At 37.2% G+C, this 22,496-nt stretch overlaps 1 protein-coding gene across 1 annotated transcript in view; it reads left to right on the forward strand.

Moving 5' to 3' along the window:
- Positions 1–22,496, forward strand: part of LOC149800602 (uncharacterized) — a 78,993-nt gene that overhangs the window by 45,162 nt on the left and 11,335 nt on the right. The window contains exons 9-14 of the mRNA XM_089954592.1: positions 201–277; positions 2,117–2,282; positions 2,486–2,563; positions 9,372–9,476; positions 13,076–13,243; positions 19,064–19,199. Coding sequence (XP_089810718.1) covers positions 201–277; positions 2,117–2,282; positions 2,486–2,563; positions 9,372–9,476; positions 13,076–13,243; positions 19,064–19,199 — 730 coding nt within the window. The remainder of the gene's footprint in view (positions 1–200; positions 278–2,116; positions 2,283–2,485; positions 2,564–9,371; positions 9,477–13,075; positions 13,244–19,063; positions 19,200–22,496) is intronic.

Here is a 22,496-nt window from a genome sequence, read left to right on the forward strand (position 1 = left end):
CACAAGAATTAGAGTGGCTGCTTTTCCCCCTATTACTTGTTACTTTCTGCCCTACTTCAGGCAAAATGCTGATATAAATACAAGAAAGGTACAAAATGTCAATTGTGAAGAATATGTACTTATTAAGATAAAAATTGTTTTGTTTGTCTCTTTTGAAATTTGCTTTGTTTGTAATTAAACATTTTACCTTTGTTTTTCAGGAGAGTGAGGAACTGTACCTTCAGCAGTTAAAAAATGGCAAACATTTACCAGGAAAATATGGGAAAACACTCCCAAAGTATGTTATGTACACATTATGCATTTATTCCGGGAAGATGAACATTTGTAGTAAAATAGTATTGACAGGATGCTGTTCTTGGTTATTTTTTTCATGACTGATGAATTTTATCACCTATGTGTCACATCTAAGGAGTTCATCTAAACAAATCTTGTGTGTGTGTGCATATTGGAAACACTTGAAATGTCACATCTGAGTTGATAAAAATAAATCTTGTGCTTGTGTGTGTGTGTGCACATTGCAAACACTTGAAATATGTTCCAGAATTCAGCGATGTTTTCTTAAATGATACATAAGTTGTAAAACCATGCTTGAAATATTTCATGTTTGTTTCCTTTTACTTTCTTGTGATGTTTTCTAAGGGAATTTCCCACTCGAAAATAGAAATTTTTGATTCATAGTCGTCATTTGACTCTTTGGTAGTAAAAACCATTGTATCACTAATGTGCCTGGCACTGCCACAAGGCACCTTTTCCAAGAGTCTCTCTGACTTTGTGGTGATGTCACTGTTGGATCATTTGCAGCACAGAGTTGGGAGTTTTTACTGTAATAAGCTGTGAGAAGAAGAAGAGTCCAGCAGTGGGATTCATTATGACACTAACTGAAAGATGATACAGATTTTGATTTTTGAAAGAAATGTTTAATTTCACAATAACTTGTAAGTTGAACCAGACACATGAGAACATTATAGCCCGATAAATTACTATAAATGATACCGATCATCTGTCCAATATTACTACTTTAACATAGGAAATAGAAAAAAAGTAACTGACATAGTAGTAAAATTGGCAAAATTTTACTTGGAACTTTCTGGCTACAAATATACCACATAAAAGGAATGGGGTGGGCCTCCAAAAACTGTTGTATGTGAATGATCAACAATGACCAAATGCTATGTTACAGAAAGTACAATACAATGAAGGATGTTAGAGTTTGTAGAAAATGTTATATGTTGGTGACTGTTAGTATGGAAATTGTGGCTAGTCCCACATCCACAATCCTATGAGTGACCTGTGTTGTAGGGCTGTGCAAGAAACACTAATAACAATTGATCAGTAACTGTTGCATTTAAGATTTTTTTTCTACTTGCATTTTAATAGACATGTACAATAAAATCTTTAAGAAATGAAACAGTTTTGGTGATGCTTGTCATGATAAAGCATTCCAGAACTGACAGTGGACTTGGTGAATTTTTACCTCCCCAGAATAATCATGGCATAGACTCTAAACAACACTGTTACACTGAACATATACATATTTGGGAGATAGAAATGCCCATGAGTAAATAAATTTAGGATTTTTACATGCCTATTCAGTATAACATATTTAGGATTTTTATATGCCTATCTTGATTTTCAATGACGGAGATGAGAAGTTATCTAGAAAATAGATCGGTAGTGTCAGGGTTGATATTTTTTCTCAAACGGTCGGTTAGCTGCCATTTCCTTTGACCACATGGCCATCACAACCTCCTTTTATCGGAGAAAAGAGAAATTCAGATTAGTTGTAAAGGAAATCTACGACCAGAAATTATTTTCTGGATATGTTGTATTTCAGTAAATGGAGTTTAGATAACAAGGTTCCAGTTTGTGTCAGCTCTTAAAATACAATGAAATTCATTTTCACGAGTAGCAATTTTTTATTGTTTTGTTTAAATGATGCATGTTGGTACTTGAATTCCCGAGTTGCGGAAGGTCTTGTATTCTTTTGACAATAGCTATTGTTGAGTGTTGAAATTCCTGGATGACAAAATCCACATCAAGTGTAAAATTAGTTAATTGACAACAATGTAATTTGCCATACGTGCTGGCTAGTAGATGTGTAATTTTGTCTTGACAGGAATGACGAGATAGAGATACTATGTCATGACTCGGAGGCCCTCATGAAGACAACCTATCGTGTCAAATTGCTGCAGTTCTGTGACAACCACAGGCCTCCCTACTATGGAACATGGAGAAAAAAGAGCAGGAACTTGACACCACGCAATCCTTTCAAACAAGACGAGGTACGTGATTTAATTGTTTTATATGATTAGTAGGTGACAATAAATGAATCAGGATACCACACTGGAAAGGAAGGGCAGAGAAGATGTTTAAAATGGGGTATATATCTGCAGTGATTTTATGATTTAGGCTACTATTTATTCCCTCTAGCTTGTTTCATAATCACTTTCTGCATTTTTAAAATTTCGTATTTGATTTGTTTCAGGTTCTGTTTGACTATGATGTAGAGAGTGATCTAGAGTGGGAAGAAGAGGAACAAGGAGAAAGCATCTCTAGTTCTGAGGTATGGTGCTGTCATAGCCAGTATTCACTGACAGTGGAGTACATTCCTGTTTATTTTGTGCTTTTTACAGAATTGTATCTTCTTCATATTCTTTTTTTTTTTGCGGTAGTATTTGCTTTTATTTAGTTAGTAAGCTTTATCTTTGTAAAATTTTATGCAGTTTTTACATTTACATTATTTACTTTACATTTACCTTACTTAGCATGCACAGGTTGTGCTTGGGGTTGTCAATTGTTAGCATCCATTGTCTTTTGATAATTTCCATTTTTAATGTAAATTTGTTTAATAATTTTAATTTCATTGTGTGATGGGCACACAAGGCCCTTTGGGATAGTGTGTTCCTTGCCAGTAGGGATGAAGCAGCACCCTCTCAATGAAAACGAATTAGGGACCTTGCAGGTCCATTTTTAATGTAAATTTGTTTAATAATTTTAATTTCATTGTGTGATGGGCACACAAGGCCCTGTGGGATAGTGTGTTCCTTGCCAGTAGGGATGAAGCAGCACCCTCTCAATGAAAACGAATTAGGGACCTTGCAGGGAGTCTATCTTCCTTATCTCTTTGAACCCAGGAGGATATGGGATCTTTCTCTTTTTGATCCCATCAGGGCATGGGATCTTTCTCAATGCTATAGAAAAGTAATCCCCTTGTGGGGCTGGAATGCAAGGCTCTTTAAAAACAAAGGATCCCTGAGGATCATTTTGATGCAGTCATTGCCTGATAGGGTTCGATCCTGGGTCTCTACCAAGGGAGGAAAAACAGTGGAAGAGAGTGAATCACAGCTGGATTAGGCCGGAGCAGCACTCTTGTGATTGGTGGCCCAGTGAAGGGGAAGAGCAGATTTTGCCTCCCTGCCACTCTTGCTCCATGTTTTGTGATGTTAGCGCTACCATCAGATTGTTGTTGCCTGATTGCAGCAGATTTTGCCTCCCTCCCACTCTTGCTCCATGTTTTGTGATGTTAGCACTACCATCAGATCGTTGTTGCCTGATTGCACAAAAAGGGGGTGGGGATGTGATACTCAACCTTGACACTCATAAAGGGGTGTAAAAGCATTCTTGATTGTCTAGGTCTGTCACTGTGCCCCTGCCCCTACCCCTCACCGAAAGAGCTGAGGGATGGAATACCCTATTTATCCTTCTCCCTTGCATCAAAGGGATTGTGGGAAGAGAAGCCCTACCTCTCCTGAGGAGAGTAAGCAGGACAACAACATTCTTTCGTGTATTTATAGACATTATTGTTGGAATGCAAGCACCTTCATGATGGAGTTCAGCTAGAGTATTGCAGAACTATCGAGCTGTTCCAGTGGAATTGTTACCTGGAGGGGTGTAGCAAAGTAATCCGTTAATCAGCTAGTAGGGATGTATTCCAAAAGAAGTATCAGTGTTTCATGTTGAAACAAAAGATAATTTATTTCTTTAGAAAAGTTAGTGAGGAGGAAAGATAATCTGCAAGGGATAACACTTGAAAGGATTAAACATCTGATGGGTTTGCTGCTAACCATACACAGCATAGAAGCAGTGATATAGAAATAGCTGGCATGATATCATTTAGGCCTTTCAGGAAATATGATGCATGCACAGAAATATCCATAGAATAACATGTGTGAATTGTGGAAAATTTTGTTTTGGATATATATTGTGAAAACCAGTTCATGACTCTATTCAGACTGGCCACAGTTACAATGGTTCTGTCATTATGAAAAGGTATTTTTTTACCTAACAGTAATGCTGTCACCCATCAGCTACCATGCAGTATTCTCTCCCCATACCCCTTGTGGAGATGGAGCAGGGGGACCTGTCGACCTCTGAAGGAGCCAGACATATTAACAGGTCTGATCATCAGTTCACTACAAAAGGCACTGTTACAAATGTTTTTTGCTTCTTGCATCAACATGAATGGGTCATGTTTAAGTTGTATTTACAATGGTAAATGATGCTTGCTCTATCACCTGACAGTCATATACAATAATTTCCCTGTCACCCCATTGTAAACCTACTAACAGTATTTTTCTTTTGGTGTTATTTAAATGTTCACTATACTTTGCATCTTTTTTTGGCTTGTTCTGGTTTGTTTATTCTAAGGTGCATTTTCCTCATTCTTTTGTTCCATTGGGTTTTGGATTTGCCACAGGATGAGACTCCAAAGTGGCAAAGCTTGCGACTCATCTCGGTTGTCAGTCAAATGTGTTGGATTGGAACCATATGTAAAGATATATTTGCATCTCTTCGTTCTAGTTAGCAGCTAATTAAAACTCCTGATTTTAATACCATTCACACAATATGCTTCCTGGTCTATCTTTTACGTATGTATTTCAAGTCTCGCAGACTTGGATGGAAGACTGACTGGAATGTTCTGTTTCCGTGTAACAAGACAAAGTCTCTTTGGATGAGATTAGACTTGAGGTCTTGGGCTTTTAACATATTTGTGGTTTGGTACTCAAATCTAGAGGCAAGGATAGCAGATTCATACACATTGTCCCAGTCTGATTTGTATACAGAAAAATACAAGTACATTTTGAGTAACATTGAATGAAACAGACATTTGATGATATCTGTTGACATTTTAGTCATTAAAGTAAGTTTTAGACTACTGATGAATTTTTTAAAAATTTCCATTTCAGGGAGGTTTAGTGGACTTTGACACAGTAGGCAACTAGGTCCAGTGGTGAAAATAGCTGATTCTGGACAAACACTATTTGTAGGCCCTCCTATCATATTTGAGGCATTGTCACTCACTAGTGCACTTATTTGATAGTGCTTTATTTAAGATTCCGCATAAAACTTTGTAATGTCAATTGAAATATAAATATCCTAGGTCTCTCGTTGGCTCTTGCAAGCACAGTATTCTGTAAATTCCAGAATTTGTCTATATAGTGTGCTATCAGCATTAGGAAATCTTCAATGGCATGACATTCACATGACAGTTGTAAATATGTTACATTGATTTTAAATGTCTTGTATCGGAGTATAATTTGTTTGAACAAAGAAGAAAGATAATTTAAAATGGTGGCTCATTACTACATAAGCCTGATTTAACTCATGACAGAATTTTTGCAGTCAGCCCCATTGAAAGTACTTAATGTCCTTCAGTCTAGGTCACACATTGAAGCCTGTTACTCTGTTCATTGGATCCATTTATCGCATGACATGACTGGATTGGTAAGCAGTTTTGGTGTTTGTTTAAATGTAAGCATCTGATGTTGATTGAGACATTATGTATATGACACATGTTTAAACTTCATGATTGTAATACTGTGAGTGCTTCCTCCAGTGTTGAGATCTCAGGTTGGCACAAAATTGCATTTAACATTTTCCTTCTTCACATTGCCCAACTCGACAACAAAAAAGTATTTTCAGACTTCAAATAATAACCTGAAATATTGCTTATGGTTGTTGGACAGGAAGTGAAGCTGCTCACATCACATTTATATATGCATTACTGACAGACATGTGTATTTTGTTTACACGATTTTGTTAATGTTTACAGGCATTAAATGAAATGAAGCCATTTACATGTGTATACTTTGCAGTCTTACACATTCTGATCTAATTTTGACAGCCAAATTCAGTCTTTTGTAAGAGGAGTCGTTATCTCTGGCCTTGATTGGGTGCATGTTGACAGCTGTAGCAAAAACTACAAGCATGCATTGTCAGTGTCCATGGCACTTTCTGTGGAGCTTCTTTCTCATCGCAGGGATGTTGCATTGGTGACTTCCAAGGTCTTTCTGGATTATAATAAGAAACTTGATACGTTGTACACCATTGGATGCCTTTTCCCCTCAGTGGTGTCTATGAATTTAAGGGACTAACAACACCATTTCCAATACAGTTGCACCTGGCCTGTCAAATCTGGCCAGAAAACCTGACCACCCTGGAACCAATGTCATATTTTTTCAAACAGATGTATCCTCTCAGTCACCAAAGTGGCCTTGATGTAAACCTTCCCCTTATCCATAATTCCCAAGATGAGGCAAAGAGAAGACATTTTTGGACACTTCCCCAAGGAAGGAGGGGGTCAGCCCTTGGAACTTGCTCTCATTCTTGCCATGCCTGCCTCTTTCTGGTGTCCCTGTAGGTGCTTGACTAACCCTATTTTCTGGGGCTTGGTCAAGCATCATGGTCGATGCATCGGTCCCTTCTACTGCTAAGGAAGGATTATGACAGATTCTGGGAACATCCTCCTCTGTTGTGGACTCATATTTTTTGTTTCACTAGTCTGTGCTGGTGTGATTAAGGGGATTCCAGACCTGCCAACTCTTACGATTTTGCTGTAAGTCTTACGAAATTTACCCTTAAAATACAGACTTACGGCATGTAAGCAAAAACTACGGGAAAATGATCATTGCCAAAAAATCTTGAAAATTTGTTCATGTTTGATTTGGATCTGGTTTTTTTTATCAGAAGTAGTGAAATTGGTGAGGGAACCAGACTGACTTTAAAGCAGCACATCACATGCTTTAAACGGCACATATTTATTCATGCAAAGTGTCTACATGATCAAACTGTAGATCATAGATTTTTTTAAAAAAATGGTGTCCAGCAAGAGATGCATGCTTAAGACGAATGGGGAAATAAGCCTCTTGAAAAGAGTTAATAATTAACACAGAAAAATAAAAAGGAATATTCAGATTCTTGTGAATAAAAGCTGGAAGGGACACGATTATGTTTATTGGACATCACGTGCCAATTTGAGTATGACTCATGGCAGGAAATATGATTGCCGTCATGTGAAATGGAAAAAGAATTTCCAAAAATTACATCAAGTTGAGAGATAGTAACAAGCCATTGAGCTCCATAGGGTTTGGAACAAAAATTTGTGCAACTGTACTAGTGGTAAATAATGTCTACGCGTACTTTACAACATTTTCAGTTGAACATAATGTTTATCATCACTACACATTCCGAATATTGAACTTTTAATTATGTTTTCCAGCTTTACAATAACAGTTTATGTTATTTTGTTGCACATTACTGAAAACTGGTAAAACTTAAGGAAAAAAATCAACTGCCTTACTGAAACTCGTCAGGGTTGGCAGGTCTAGGATTGTTGCACACCTTTCCGCAGAATGGCACTATAAGGAGAGTAATGAATGACAAGGCTTCAGAATGTTTATTATCACCTTTTTCTGATGTCACAAATTGTGGCAAATTCAAACTCCTGCTCAGCCTTTCCACCTTGAAAAGAATTTGTTTGGGAAGAATACATCAAGATGGAGACTACTGCTTTGGTCCGTAAGCCAATTGGTCAGTCTTCAAATAGCACATTTTGACATCCCCATCTTCCATCCACTCTGAATTACTTCTGGTTTTGCCTCGGCCAGAATGTATTCCACTTATGAGCTCTTCTGTTCGAACTTGCTTCAGCTTATGTAGCTTGTATCAGGGTGATGAGGGCAGTTGCATCCCATTTGAGGTCTCTAGTGATTCCCATCCTCCAGTATTTTGATGACTGGTTCGTGCACATTTTCCTAGTATTTCCTTCTGAAGATCTTTCCTCTTTGTTGGTACAAGGTGACTCATCTTGGGCTTATTTTAATCCTGGTAAAGTTGGATCTCACCTCTTCTCAGGATTTTCTTTATGAATTTCCTGACAAATCTAGGGAGTGCAAGTTTTCCCTTGAACAGGATTAACAAGACCTTGTCTTTGATCCTCATATTCCAAGTTTTGGCACTGCTTGAATGGGTGGCTCTATTGAGACCAGATTCTGACCAAGGTCCCAATCCGTGCCCTTGATCTCTACACCTTTCTGTACATAAACACCAACCAAAATGCCTATATAATTCCGATAATTGTGAAAAATTTGAGAGGCATGTTATTTCAACAAAATGGTTCAGAATGATGGGGATACTTTTAGAAAAGGATCATTAGAATTGTTCTATATCTGTGGAAACCAGTGTTTTAGTAGAATTGCACAGCAACCTTCATTAGATTTGTTGTACATGTGCCATTGGCAGTAGTGGGTTGCCTTTTTTATCAGATATTTTTGTATGAGTGAAGGATTGTACATGTCATGTAATATACAGATATACATTGGTCCCATTCCTCTCATAAGAATCCCTTCTCTATATAGTATAACCCTTTGATATAGCTGTCTTTCTCTGACACTAAAATAATGTATGTAAACTTGTATTTTTCAATGCTGTGGGAGTCCACATTTTTACAGTAGAAGTCATTGTTATATTATTAGAAGGGAACTACTTTCTATCAGAAATGAAACCTAGGTAATCAAAGAGTGGAAAGAAAAATAGAAACTGGAAAGTGAGAATTGGTCAAACATCTCTCAGCTGAGCAATGTATGATAACTGTTATGATAAATATACAAAAATACTGCAGTTTGATATACATAGCTCACACATGTCCATGTTTATGGTATGGTCCTCTGTTTTGTATGTAATGTACATCTACTTTTGCTATTTTCAATTTTCTTTTCAGCAAGCATGACTGATTTAAACCAGATTTGAATCCTGGCATTTAGACCTTTCAGATTTATACAACTGATGCCAACTCACTGTTCACTTGATAATTAAATGTAGATTATTTTTTGTAAACAATGCCTTGAAATTTTTTTTGGAAAATTTGACCAATTTTCTCGAAATTTAGAACATTTTTGACAGAAAATATCTTACTTAACCCATTTTGTATTGTCACATGCTTGTGTTTGGGAATTGGACAAATGTCAAGCATGTGCACCATCTCAGACTCACTTGGGCATCTTGATTCCACTCAGTATTTAGTCATGTGATTGTTGAGTCTGAATGTGTACTGTAATGCAGTCTAGTTCCCAAATTAATTTTTTTATTCTCAGGGTGAGGATGAAGAGGAGGTGGCAGAAGAGGAAGAGGATGAGGAAGACCCATTTTTTGTTCCACATGGCTACCTCTCTGAGGGCGAAGGATGTAGTGATGAAGAGGTGGACATTTTTGCCATTAGATTATAAAGTGATGTTTAGGTCTTAGTGATGCCCAGATGTAATTCTTGTGATGCTTGCCTTGGCAGAAGTGTGACATAACTATCACTTTGATATCCATATGCATGTGACTATGTCTGCCTATCCATCTACACCAATATTACGGTCATTTAAACTTGAACAGTTTGTAATGCCTGCCATGTGTGTGATTTGTTGTGAGGTCCATCTATCTGTTAACACTTTTATTTTTGCATAATAACTTAAGCTAATAATAAGTTTCTCATTTTTAGGCTCCAAAGGTCTAGGTATTTGAATGAGTAAAATGTTTCTATGCAATAACATAGTTGGGCATCACAAACTTGGGCCAAACTTTCTGGATGCTTGCGGTTTAGTAAGGTGGGAGCCTTTAAGACTTTATATTCTTAGAGCCAAAGGTCAAGGTCGCTGTGATGAAAAGAAGAAAATGGTTTCTGCACGTTAGTTCTACATTACAGACTAAACTTTCTTTATGGCTTGCACTTGGAATGAGTCTTTTGATTCTGGGTTCAAATGGTCAGAGATCATAATCTGACTGAAAGAAGAAAATGTTTTCAGCACAAAATTTCAGTTTAATAGCAGTAGTGCATGAGGTCGTACTATTAAAGTGCTTTTCTTTTCAGGGACTCTAGTCCCCAGTCCAGGCAAAATATTTCCTTCAATTTGCATTGGAGGGCCAGTATTGATAAAAACATAGCCCTACTCTTGATTTCCTAGACATGGAGAATATCTTTCTTTTTCTTTGGAATATGTGTGCACTGCAGGCATGCTAGTTTGCTCATTGAAGTTCACCTTTGTCATCTTTAATTATTTTTAAAAACTATAAAAAAATATTCAACATAACTTTTTAGTGTTTAACGATTATTACCCCAGTACATGAATTACTTGAGTGTTTTCTCTGTTTTGTTAATTTTAATGGTTTTTGCACCATCTTTACCTAGCAGTGCTACAATAAATTCTAATCCTCTTCATAGTTCTGGTGGTATTTAAGTATGGCATACCCTGTATGAGTTCCTGTTTTTTGTTTTGTTTTATGTGATTTTTTTCTTTCAGTACTTAATATCTTGCAGGGTGTGTCTAAATATGTGCACAGGTAGGCACTGTGGGACATGCACCCCACCTTCCTATTTTGCACTGGTTGTGCACACATGGAAAGATTTATAATTTGTTTTCTAGCAATCAATCTGCAAGGATCAGTGTTTGGGCAAGATTGCCTCCATGCCAACTGAAGCATACCTTTTAGGAGGCAGTCTGCTTCAGGCTTTGATGCATAGTGGAGAATCTTACATAACTGGTGCAGCAGGAAATGTGTCGACTCTAGTTGACTCGCTTTAAAAGTAGTTTCAAACATCTCTTGGGGGCCTGGGTGTCTGAGTTGTGTAATGTACTCACCTTTACCAATCACTGCCGTCTAGCATTGGTTCAAGTCTTGGGTTTGGCCAAAGTGGGTATGTGAGAAGGCTTGCCATTAGCTTCCCATGGGTTGATGGTTCTTGCCAAGATTTTCCCCGGGTTCTTCATCCACCAGTTATTTTGTCCACCATGTATAGCCTATTATGCACTGAAAAATGGTTTTAAACACAAAAACTACAAATATTTCTCTCTTGTTTATAGGAAAGATAATGTTTTGTGCCCAGTATTAGAGCTATAGGGCATCCAATTATAAGAATCGAGTTGTCATGAGGTTCCATCATTGGGTTGAACTCATATCTTTCTGATCTCATCAAATGCAGAACATAGAAAAGGCAGAATACAATGTCCAGTTAAAATACAGGCTATTTAAAAGTTCATTACAATTGTAATTTCTTTTCTCAAACAATTCAGCCTTAAGGGTTCTTGTGCTAGAAAACTACATATCACTCAGAGGGTTAAGATAAATAATAATAAAAAAGAACTGATATTTATTTGATCAGACTACCTCATCATACATGCCAACCATTACGCTTTTGATGTAATCTTTAAAATATTTTTGTCTTTGTCCTACACTTACTTGTATATGGATTACGCTTCTTTGGTACATTAAAAGAATAAAGTAATAAAATCTTGGGCTTATCATCAGGCTAAAAAATGTGTTTCCAGTTGGCTGATTGTCTGTGTTTATCATTGCTGATTCTGCAATTTTAAAAAAAAATAACTTGCCTACCTTAACTTTAAAAACAGTGCAATAAGAAACATGCATATTTTTTTGCCTCATAAATTTGAAAATATTTTCAAAAAGAAGATTGACCTACTGTGTAAGAGTAGCGTAATTATTGAGTACTTAGCTCATTTTCTGTTTATAGCAACTGTATATGACATTTCTAATTAAACAGATGGGTTTCTTCAATTTGAAAGCTTGTCTCAGTTTCATTTATCTTGATACACAGGTTGGTGGACCAGTCTGTGCTTTAAAAAAAACCATGCCAAATTTGAAGCAAAACAGACTTATTGATATGACTTGTGGGTGTTATATAACTGAAAAGTGTTAGAGGAGAGGGACTATTTTTAAACTTCAGAACATGTTGGATCAGAAATGGATAAATCAATAGCACTTGTCAAATTTAGAAAGAAGAATTCGAGTGATGTAAGACAACATTCAGATTGAGCACATTGCCATGTTCATTGCATAATTTATATACTTTTCAACCATTCAGCGAAAGTTGACACTTAGTCTACTGTATGTACTCGCTTATAAGACAAGTCCAACAGCAAACTGCACAGACCCAGAACTGCCGTTGCATAATGTGCTGGTAGATCTGGGTCTATGCATTTGTTAGGAATAATCAGTAGTGCAAACAGATAGACCCTGATCTGCAGTAACTTTATGGTACAGCTGATCAGGATCTTTGTTGTTTTACACAACTTACAAGTGAGTACATATGGTAGTCCTAAATAATTTGTCTGTCTGTTTTGCTGTTGTATCCTGGCACTAATTCACATGGTTTTGGAATATTTTTAATGAGAAGTTTAACCAGTTGCAGATGCAGGTTTGTAGAAAAATATCCCTGTTTTTCATAATTTCCTCTAATAATGGCTTGTAATATATAGATTACACTTGTTACGCTCAGATTACATGGTTTTTTTTTTTACCACTTATGTTAGTAATAATTATGCTTACACCTCTCTAGGGGATGATATACATGCCTCTGAACAGCAGATTATAGCATCGATGGACTTAAAACACAAATATAGCATTATGGAACACATAAAAAATTTGGTGTTGTAGTCAGCAAAGTCTTTGGTGGACTTGTTTGTGATGAGACTGAACAACAGGCTTCCCATTTATGCCTCCCCAGTCCTAGATCAGAGGTACTGGGTAGTGGCTGAATTCAGTCTAAATTGGGAAATCCTATTTGCTTTTTTCATTTACAGTTCTACATTTAGCCACTTGCATGTTTACAGCCTTATTCTGCACTTAAAGTTTAGTGCCTGCATTTAGGGCTTTTACACAATGGAGCATTCATATAATTTTTAATTCATGGTGGTTTTTTTAGCTTTAAGCTTTAGCATGTATGTGCCTATGTTGTGCACAGTTGGGTATACATTAAATGCTGATAAATAACAACTGAACTTCGGCTTTCTGACAGGTGCCCCCTGAGATAAAGAAGATACACCAGCAGGCAATAGCACAAGCTTGGGAAAATCAGGTCAAGAAACCAACCCAGCCTGCCATTCAGATGGTCATCGGCTGTGTATGGGAAGATGAGACCACTTGCATAGCCGCAGAACAGCTGAAGAAACTCCTTCAGTTCAAGGTATACTTCATGGTTTTGCCATAAAATCCAGATAATTGACTTGTCCAGGTTTGATTTGAATCCAGGTTTCATATTCACTTTAGTAGAATTAGAGAACCAGGCTAACTTTATAGTAGTACTGCAGGTGCTTTGAGCTGCACATACTTTTCAATCCTAAGCTACTGCTTCTGCATTGTAAAATTGTTGATTATAGAATGTTTTACAAATGGTGTCCACCTACCAAAATGTGTTAACAATGAAGAAACAGAATAAGCCTTTTAAAAATATTTTGATAATCAGTACAGACAAATAAAAATGAATATTCAAATTCTTTTGAGTTCATTGGACATCATGTATCAATTTGAGTATATCACATGGTGGGCGGTACGATTGCCATCCTCATGTGAAATGAAGAAAAATTCCAAGAATTACATCAGGTTGAGAGATAGCAACAAGCCATTGAGCTGCATAGGGTTTGAAACTGAAGTTTGTACGACTGTACTAGAGACGAACAAGATGTCTATGTACTTTACGAATTTTCAGATGAGCATGTTTATACCTTACTGAAAACTGGTCATATTTAAGGGAAAAGATTAAACTGCTTTACTGTTACGATCTTGTTAAGGTTGGCAGGTCTGCTAATTATTGTTGTTGTGGTGTTCATAATGGAGAGAATATGCATCACAGGAACTTGCCGCATGTTACATATCCCTCATATGAGAAAGTAGAAAAAGGATAGATTGATGGATTTTGAAATATAAATAATGAAAACTTCTATGGTTAGGAGCTTATTAGCATTATGCTATCAACCACATCTTTGTACAGTAATAGTTCATCTAGCCATTAGGCCATGTGAGCTTATGGTATGGCAATATGCCATCGTGAAATGTGTCATGTGTCCATTTGTCAACAGTTGCTTGTTCCCACTCTAGAGTGCATATTTCTAATCGGATTTATATTGCACTTGGAATAAGTATTGTCAAATCTGACATATTTGATAATGATCGAGATCCATGCATATTAATGAGTGAGCTCATTGGTTAACTTTGCTGCCACTCTGGAGGCCGTATTTGAGATTCAATCTTTATAAGACTTGGAATATGTGCTTATATCATTAGGATCTTGAACGAATTTGATAATGAGCGAGATCCAGGCATATTAATGAGGTGATCATGCATCTGATAGTGTGAACATTTTAAAACATTTCTGGTCTGATTTTGATGAAACTTGGAATATTTGCTATAATCCTTAAGATCTATGACAAATTTGATAATAAGCAAGCTCCACATGATCATGCATCTGATTGACCTTGTTTTGCAACTGTGAGCCATATTTCTGATTTATTTGTTGATTTATCTTTCTTTTTTTTCCTATTTTTTAATGTACTACTGTGCAGTGATGCTATTTTAGTTTTTTAACAGTGCATTCCCATTGTTTGGGTGTTAAACCTTATCGGCAAATAGTAACCTTCACCATGTTGTATCTCACTCCTAACTTACCTTTGTGGTAAATTTTACAATTTAACCACCTCTCCAGTCCGTAACTCACCTTTGTGGTGAATTGTACAATTGGACCAATACTCTCACCCCCAACTTTCCTTTGTGGTGAATTTCACAATCAGATGTTGCTAACTATGTAGCAATCTACCAGGGACAATTTTCAGTGTGCAATCCCGTGTCAGACCTGCGAACTCTTACCTCATGCAATTTTTGCTGCAAGAAATGATGTTTAAAATATGGATTTGAGAATAAATGCACACACTGTGGAAATCCGATTCTCTGTGGTAAAATGGAATTAGAGAATCAAACTAATTTTATCAGTGTACTCAGATGCCTTACTCTGCACATATTTTATGATGAAGTATATCTGCATGATCAAGAGTTTGCATTTTTTATTTTTGCAAATGGCGTCCAACAAGTGATAGGTCAGGACGAAAGGGATAATATAATGTGACAGCATTAGTGAGCATCAGGTTTGATAAGAAAGAATTTCCTTGATGCAGGAAAAGTTAATGTTGGCTTTTCAGTTTCACAAACATTGTTAAAGGCAGGAGCTTCAGACAGATAGATTTGCTCTCAGAACAGTGTGCAGAGACTTTTATCAATGGTAAAGAAGCTGTTTGAGAAATCACCTTTGAAATATCCCTTAGGGAAAAACATGTCTTGGGCTGATCCTAGACTTATGCAATCATTAAAAAAAAGAAAAGGGACAGGCAAAACTCTGTAGGGTCCTCAGAATTATATGTGAGGCAGGAAGAGAAGTATAGTCCCAATGTGTTTTAACTCTTTAACTTCTAGTGATACTGTAGTGGCTCACTGCTATGTCTAGCTGCTGGGGTCACTACTGCAGCTGTTTTGTGGGCTGACTACCAGAGCCTAATGCTGCTGCAGCCAAATCTCAACTTTTTAGCTGATGATGTGGGGATATGGGCTAATTGTGTTAGTTATTTTCTGATTTATAGACTAAAACCATGCATATATAAAAGCTATAACTACCTTATATCTGTTTGATTATTTTATCCTGCTGACATCCACATGAATGATATAAAATCCAGGAATATAACACAAAACACTGTTTGTAAAAACACTAAAATTTATCTGTGAGTCTTTTATACAAAGTTATTTATCAAATATATACATGTAATTACTAAAAATGCCTAGTCACTGTGTTCTACTATTTCTTAAGTAGTTCCTCGTGGTATCTAGAGAAACAGTTATGTTTTATACATAGACGGATATCACACTGTTTGCACATGATGGACACCTCATGCCGCCTTTTTTCTCTGGTACACATTTTGCATCGCCCTGGTTTCTCTGCTTGTATGGGCCAATGTGCATTTCCACAGTTATCAATTGCAGATACAACCTTTCTCTTTCTCGATCCTCGGAATGTCCCTATCATCTGCTGTGCAAGTGTAATTCTAAAATCAAGTTGTCTCCGTCTGATTTCTTTATTTTTTTTGGTGACAAGTTTGTGGTTGGGCGACTCCTGCATAGTTATTAATGCATTAACTAATGCAACATCAAAGCAGAACCAAAACAGATATTTCCACCATTTGGTAGCTTTGCGACAGGTAGAGTACTGCATTCTTTTCTGGTCTGCCAGGTCAACCCCAAACATGTATTTATTATAAAGTTCAGAGACAATCGGAGCTGGCACTTCCTGGTAGGTTCCATTTTTTTGTCTCCTACGCACCATCTTGCTCTCGCTTGGATTGCAACTTGTTGAAAGATAATGGACAATTTTTTTGTCCTTCCAAGCTATAGCACACAGGCTTCCTTTTGTCATCAGGACACTGTCGCCTCTGTTCTTTAATTTGGCAGATTTTATTTCCTCTGGCATTCCCTTTCTATTTGCTCGCACTGTACCGAGACAATAAATTTTTTCTTTCCTGAGTGCTTCAAAGAGTGCTGGACTGGAGAAAAAATTGTCCATGTAAACTACATGTGATTTCCCACGTATTTTTGATGTAAGATCAGTTATCACATGTGCACCAAGGCCCTCTTCTTTTGTGCGTCCAGCCTGGCTTTCTTCTCTTCCAGTGTACACTTGAAACTCGTGCACATAACCATTGTGTGGGTCTGCCCGCTCCCAAACTTTTACTCCAAACTTTGTTGGCTTCGCAGGCAAATATTGCTTGAAGGATAATCTACCTTTATATGCTATCATCCCTTCATCCACACTCTGCTCTTTATGACCATTGTAATTTTCGAGACACGTTTTGGAAATTTCGTCTAAAACTGGTCTTACATGACACAATTTGTCATGCCCGGGCTGGCGTCTTGGAGGATTCTGCCTGGTGTCATTTACATGGAAATACTTCGACAACTTTTCAAAACGTACTCTGGTCATAATTGTGGGAATACTTATTATCTGGAAGGGCCATGTTGATCGCCAAGCTAGACTGTATTCTGGAAGTGCCAGGATTGACATAATCAAATGTATTCCTAGAAAGGCCAGCATTTCGTCCATTGTCGTGGGTTGCCAGAGTGAATCAGGCTTTTCTTCGATACATCTTGCCGCATATCCATTCGTTTGTGCAACAATGCTTTCGATCATTGCGAGGGAAAAGAATTTATAGAAAAAAATCAATTTCTTTTTTCCCCTCATCCAAAACGAAAGTTGAACCGACACTTTCTGTAAACTCTGTGACTCTCGGAGCACGTAGATCTCTTGTCCACACTTCGTTGTCTTCATCATCGGATTCTGTCTCAATTTCTGACAGACTTGACAAAGAAGATAGATCAATGTCACTACCAATGCTTCTTAATTCAATATGGTCAAATTCGTCCTCAGAAAAACCAGAAAATTCGGAATCTGAATCACTATCATAAGCTAACGCCATTGTTTTCACTGTCAACTACAAATGCATGTATTAACAAACACGCGGTACAAATTTGAAAAAGAAACCCGGATTTAGTCAGAACAATCATTTGTTAACTCTATTTTGATTGGTTGAATATCCTTTTACTTCCATATATTGACCAATAAGACCAATTGTAACATGAACATACAGAGCGGATCTATCCGTCACTAGGGTATAGGAAGCATAAAAGGCAAGCGGATATATCAGTCACCGGGAGTAATAGTGCTCTGTTTACAAGCGGATTTATCAGTCACTGGTGAGGCTAGGCACATTTATACAGCGGATATACACGTCAGTCGAAGTGAAAGAGTTAATAGTGATTCAGTATGGAAAGTTAGTGGATGAAGTTATCCACTCGGACAATCATCCCATGAAATGCTTCAATATATTAGATGACAGACTTGAAGTGTTTTATTCTGTCCTTTCCATAAGAAAGAAATATGTTGAACTTGGATTGTTCTCTAGAAAATGTTGTTGTTACATGGGCAGTCAATGGTGGAGAGAGGATTTTCTGTCAACAAACAGGAATCTGTTGAGAACCTCTGCAGAGAAAGCCTCAGAGCTCAAAGGCTAATCATTGACACAATGAGAAAAGCAGGTTGACCTTTGGAAATCATCAGCAATGAAATGGTGACATATGCCTCCTCTGCAAGACATAAGTACCATGCCTATCTGGGTAAGAAGAAAGCAGAGGAGGAGCATGAGGAGAAAATCGGAAAAGGTAAGAAATGGGAGTTAGCCATGGCTCAAGTGTAAGAACTTAAAGCCAAAAAGCTGTGTCTTGAAGCTGACATTGCCAGCCTACATGCTTCCTCTGTTCAGAAGGTAGAAGAAGCAGTGTTAAAAGGACTTATTGTATTTGTCAGAGTCAAATGCTCTTAGGAGAAGAGCAGAGGAAAAGATGATAGTGGTGGCTTCTCTTTCCAAAATGACTGAAGAGAAAAAAACAGCAACTATAATAATGCATTTAAAGCAGTGTCTGTTAAGAAAACAATTTATTTTGTGTTAAATCTGATGCATAAGTTACATATTTCTGAAATAACAATGAATGTTAAACTATCTTCTGAATCATTATAAAGCAATTTTAGGAAATTAGTTATTGTTTGAAATTCATTAAACAATATTGTATTTTGCATTCGTTGTTTTCTCATATAACATAACTTGTACACAATATGTTAGCAAAAATAGGTCTTGGAAATCAATGTTTGTGGTCTCTGAAAGTTTGGGAAAAGTCTTTGAATTTATCATTCAGAATTCTGTATGAATCCTGAGATATAATTTTTTTGTTTTAGTTTTTTCTCAGCAACAGACTCTAATGTGGGTTTTTGTGTGTGTGTTTTTTCTCTCATTAGTTTGGTGGACTAGGTACAAGGAGAACTCCCTGGCAATTTTACTGGCCTCTGGCCCCAATAAGAATAATTAATATTGAACCTTGAGATAAACAATTTTGGTAAAAATGTGTATTTATTTTTCAGGCAGTGCGTTTGACACCTGGCCCAATCCTTACATCTTTGTCCTTCAAGATGGCTCCAGAAGTCACAGATGAAAAAGAAAGTGAGAAGAGCTCCACAGGAAAAGGAAATTGCCAGAAAAAAGCTGTGCCAGAGGAGGGTTAGTTTTCAGTTGTAAGATAAGTCACATATACAAGTATTTGAAGACATTAATTTTGGTTGGGAGCTAGCTATGTCTGTTTTTGAACCTTCTAACACTAATTAGAGGAGGAAATTATTGAAGTTAGACAGTAGACTTGTGTCCTGGAAATTGAAGCAGTGCAGTTGTAGCAGGTAAGTATTACATATTTTAAATTAGTTTTAATATCAGCAAAACATAACCTGTTGCTGTTGCATAGTTCCCAGGACAGAAACTTCTCTTGTCCTTGTGATGAGGATTCATCCAACGGATGATTGTCTGGAATAATCCGGAAGCCTGCTCCATGACCCAGTGCATGCCCAGTAATCGTTTTTCCAGACGCCATAATGGTTGAAAAATTCATGCTTGTATTAAAACTGCTTTCGCTTGGCATCTCTTATTGCAAATTTTGTGAGTGTATTTACCCACAATCCAACTGTTTTCTTAGTTTGAATAAGTACATACACACACAGTGCCTCAGGGTAATATTGTGCCATTCCAATCAGGTTCATTTGATGAGGTGTTAGTCTCCTATACCTTCCAGTCTGGTTTGAGGGTTCCAAATGACCCAGGAGGATTGAGAGATGCTCTTGCCCTCCTACAGAATCTGCCACTATGGACAGTTATGGGTCAAGATTCCCCTTACCCCCAGATCTTCTAAGGGAGTGAATGGGGCCCATGAGTCCTGCTTCAAAGGAGCACAAGCAGAATGACCATTTACTGTCAGTCCTCATGGACTCTCCTGAGTTTAACTCAGAACAGGCTGAGGTGGTGCCCTGCCCACCTGCCTTTTAGTTGTCATTCCAGGTGATGAGGAGAAAGAGATTTAGTGTTTTGACAAAGACGTTAATGATGTTCACCATCTCCTACCATCAGGCTTGGAGGACACAATTTCTCTTTGTTTTTGGAAAACTCTGGGGCCACCACCTGCAGTGATTTCTTGCTCCTCCATTCAGTCGTAGGTAAGGAGCTTTCTTAAACGTTTTGTAAGTGCCAGGAATTTGCTATTCAACATCCTGCATTTGCAATAGCCCCATCTTTGTTGAGACCTCTGCTCTCTGTTTCTAGATATAACATTCACACTCTTGGCTGCCCTATTGAACCTACCACACTGAATGCTAGGTCATTACAAGTTGGTATTTCCTCGGGAACCTGTGCCTGCTGCCCAGTCAAGTCACACTATAGGCCTTGGAGTAAAAGGCTTCGACATGCTGAGCTTTTTTCAACCGATTCTTGGATGTGTGTAGTCAGTTGCCATTCAGCGCATGTTGGAGGCATTGGCACGTCCATGGTTTTATCAACAGAACTTCTCCACCTCAGTAGAAATGCTACTTTGGACACTTATCACTGGAGAACAGTAAGAAACTTTTTATGGATAGGCCCCTAGAGGCATATACTGAAAGGGGTGTTTTTTTCTCCGTTTTGGAAGATTACTGAAAATTGTTTTCTTTGTCAAGACTGTCATGTGGTTTGGGAGTACAAAATCGTGTTTTTTGCATGGCGTGAAGTGATACAATTTTATTAAAATTAGATGTCCACAGAACAGTGGCAATCTGATTTTTAACAGTTGTTTGAGAAGAATTGCATTTTTTTTTAACCCAAAAAGCAGTGAAGCTCTGAGTTATGGCATTAAAGTCTTTACAATAAATAATATTTGAAGTCAACATGATAGTTATTTAGGATGCAACTGTACTAATTTCACCTTTGGTATATTCAAATCTTGAATGTGATGGAGGAACATGGCTCCAAAATAAACACATCAATTTTAGAACCTGTTCACTATGAATCAAGTATATAATCCTAGTCCAACTGATTTTTATAGAGTATGCCTATGATCTTTCTGCCATCCCGTTCAAGACCCCACCACAACCAGGTGACCATGCCCAATGACGTCATAGTAATAATCGCTATACAACTAGAGATGAGTATCTTGATATCAGTAGAGCCTTAACAGAGTGGGACAGTAAGAAAGAGTGACAGATATTTAAGTGTTATGGAGATATGGAACAATGGCTTTTCCTCCCTGCCACCACCTCCTTATTGGAGATCACACACACACACAAAACTTTGATTAAATCCTGAAATCCTGGCAGCATCCATGCAGGGAGATAACTTGACCATTTTATTTTATTTGTCTCCACTCATCCCATGGTATTTCTGTTACTTTAACAAATATCTTACAGTGTGTCCTTTGAGCATGGTCTGAAAAGATATACAACCATTGAGAATTGCTGAAAACCATACTATAAACCAGTGAAGACAATATAGAGTATATATGGCTTTGACTGTCCAAGATTGGTTGATAATGAAAGTAAGATTTTAGTAAAAACAATCTTTTGAGAGCTTGTCCTACTTGTAACTGAAAAAGTCAGTGACATTGTTTTATTAATATAATTTCCGTCCCTTATCATTTAATTTCCATCCCTTATTAGACTTGAGTTTGGAATACTCACTACTGGAATCAGCACCCAACTCTGGTGTAGTATTGAAAGCACACATTTCAAACTTGTTTAGATCCAGAAAATGTTGTGGCTGTTATGGGTTTTTTCTCTCACAAAAGCTGTCATAGATGTGTCTATACTAATAAAAATTTGATCATGAGCACTTGGAAATTTTACGTTACTGAATTTTAATATCATGGTGTTTGCACAGGATTACAATGCGAACTGAATTAGTAAAGCAAGTCCAGAACTCTGCAGAAACATGGATTCCAAGCAGAATGCATCCAAAAATGTAGAGGTTTTTCTATCTTGGATTTAGTGTCCATTTCATTTCACACCGATATACATATTCACAAACAATTAGCAATTAGCAGGAAAAGTGACAAATTTAGATACACATTGTAGACAAGACAAATGGTATTTGGGAGGGACAAGTTCATACGAACAGGCTGGAATGGAGAAGTTTAATAACAACAATAACGAGTAGAAGTGTGCCTCTTTTTTGATGTATGCAACATCATTTTCTCCGGTTCAGTAAGAAATTACATCAAAGGGAAGACAATACTGGGTGTACAGCTAACTAAACCAACATGAATTTAGATTCTTAAACGATGTATCAAATCGATTTTAACCTTCTGGTTATATCTGTTCTGGTATGTTCCAGTCCATTCTGGTGATTATGTCCATTGAATCAGTATGGTTGGAAAAAAATTTGACAGATTTAAAGATTGAAAAATCTCTTGGCAGATTATGATTATTTACTGTACTTCTGCCTCAGAGATGTGAATAATTTCATTTCTTGGTTTATTGATTCTGGTTGTTGCTCGATTCAAATGCA

Source organism: Sinohyriopsis cumingii, chromosome 4 (genome assembly GCF_028554795.1).
Source record: "Sinohyriopsis cumingii isolate HCF-2022 chromosome 4, ASM2855479v2, whole genome shotgun sequence".
In the NCBI taxonomy this organism is placed as follows: domain Eukaryota; kingdom Metazoa; phylum Mollusca; class Bivalvia; order Unionida; family Unionidae; genus Sinohyriopsis; species Sinohyriopsis cumingii.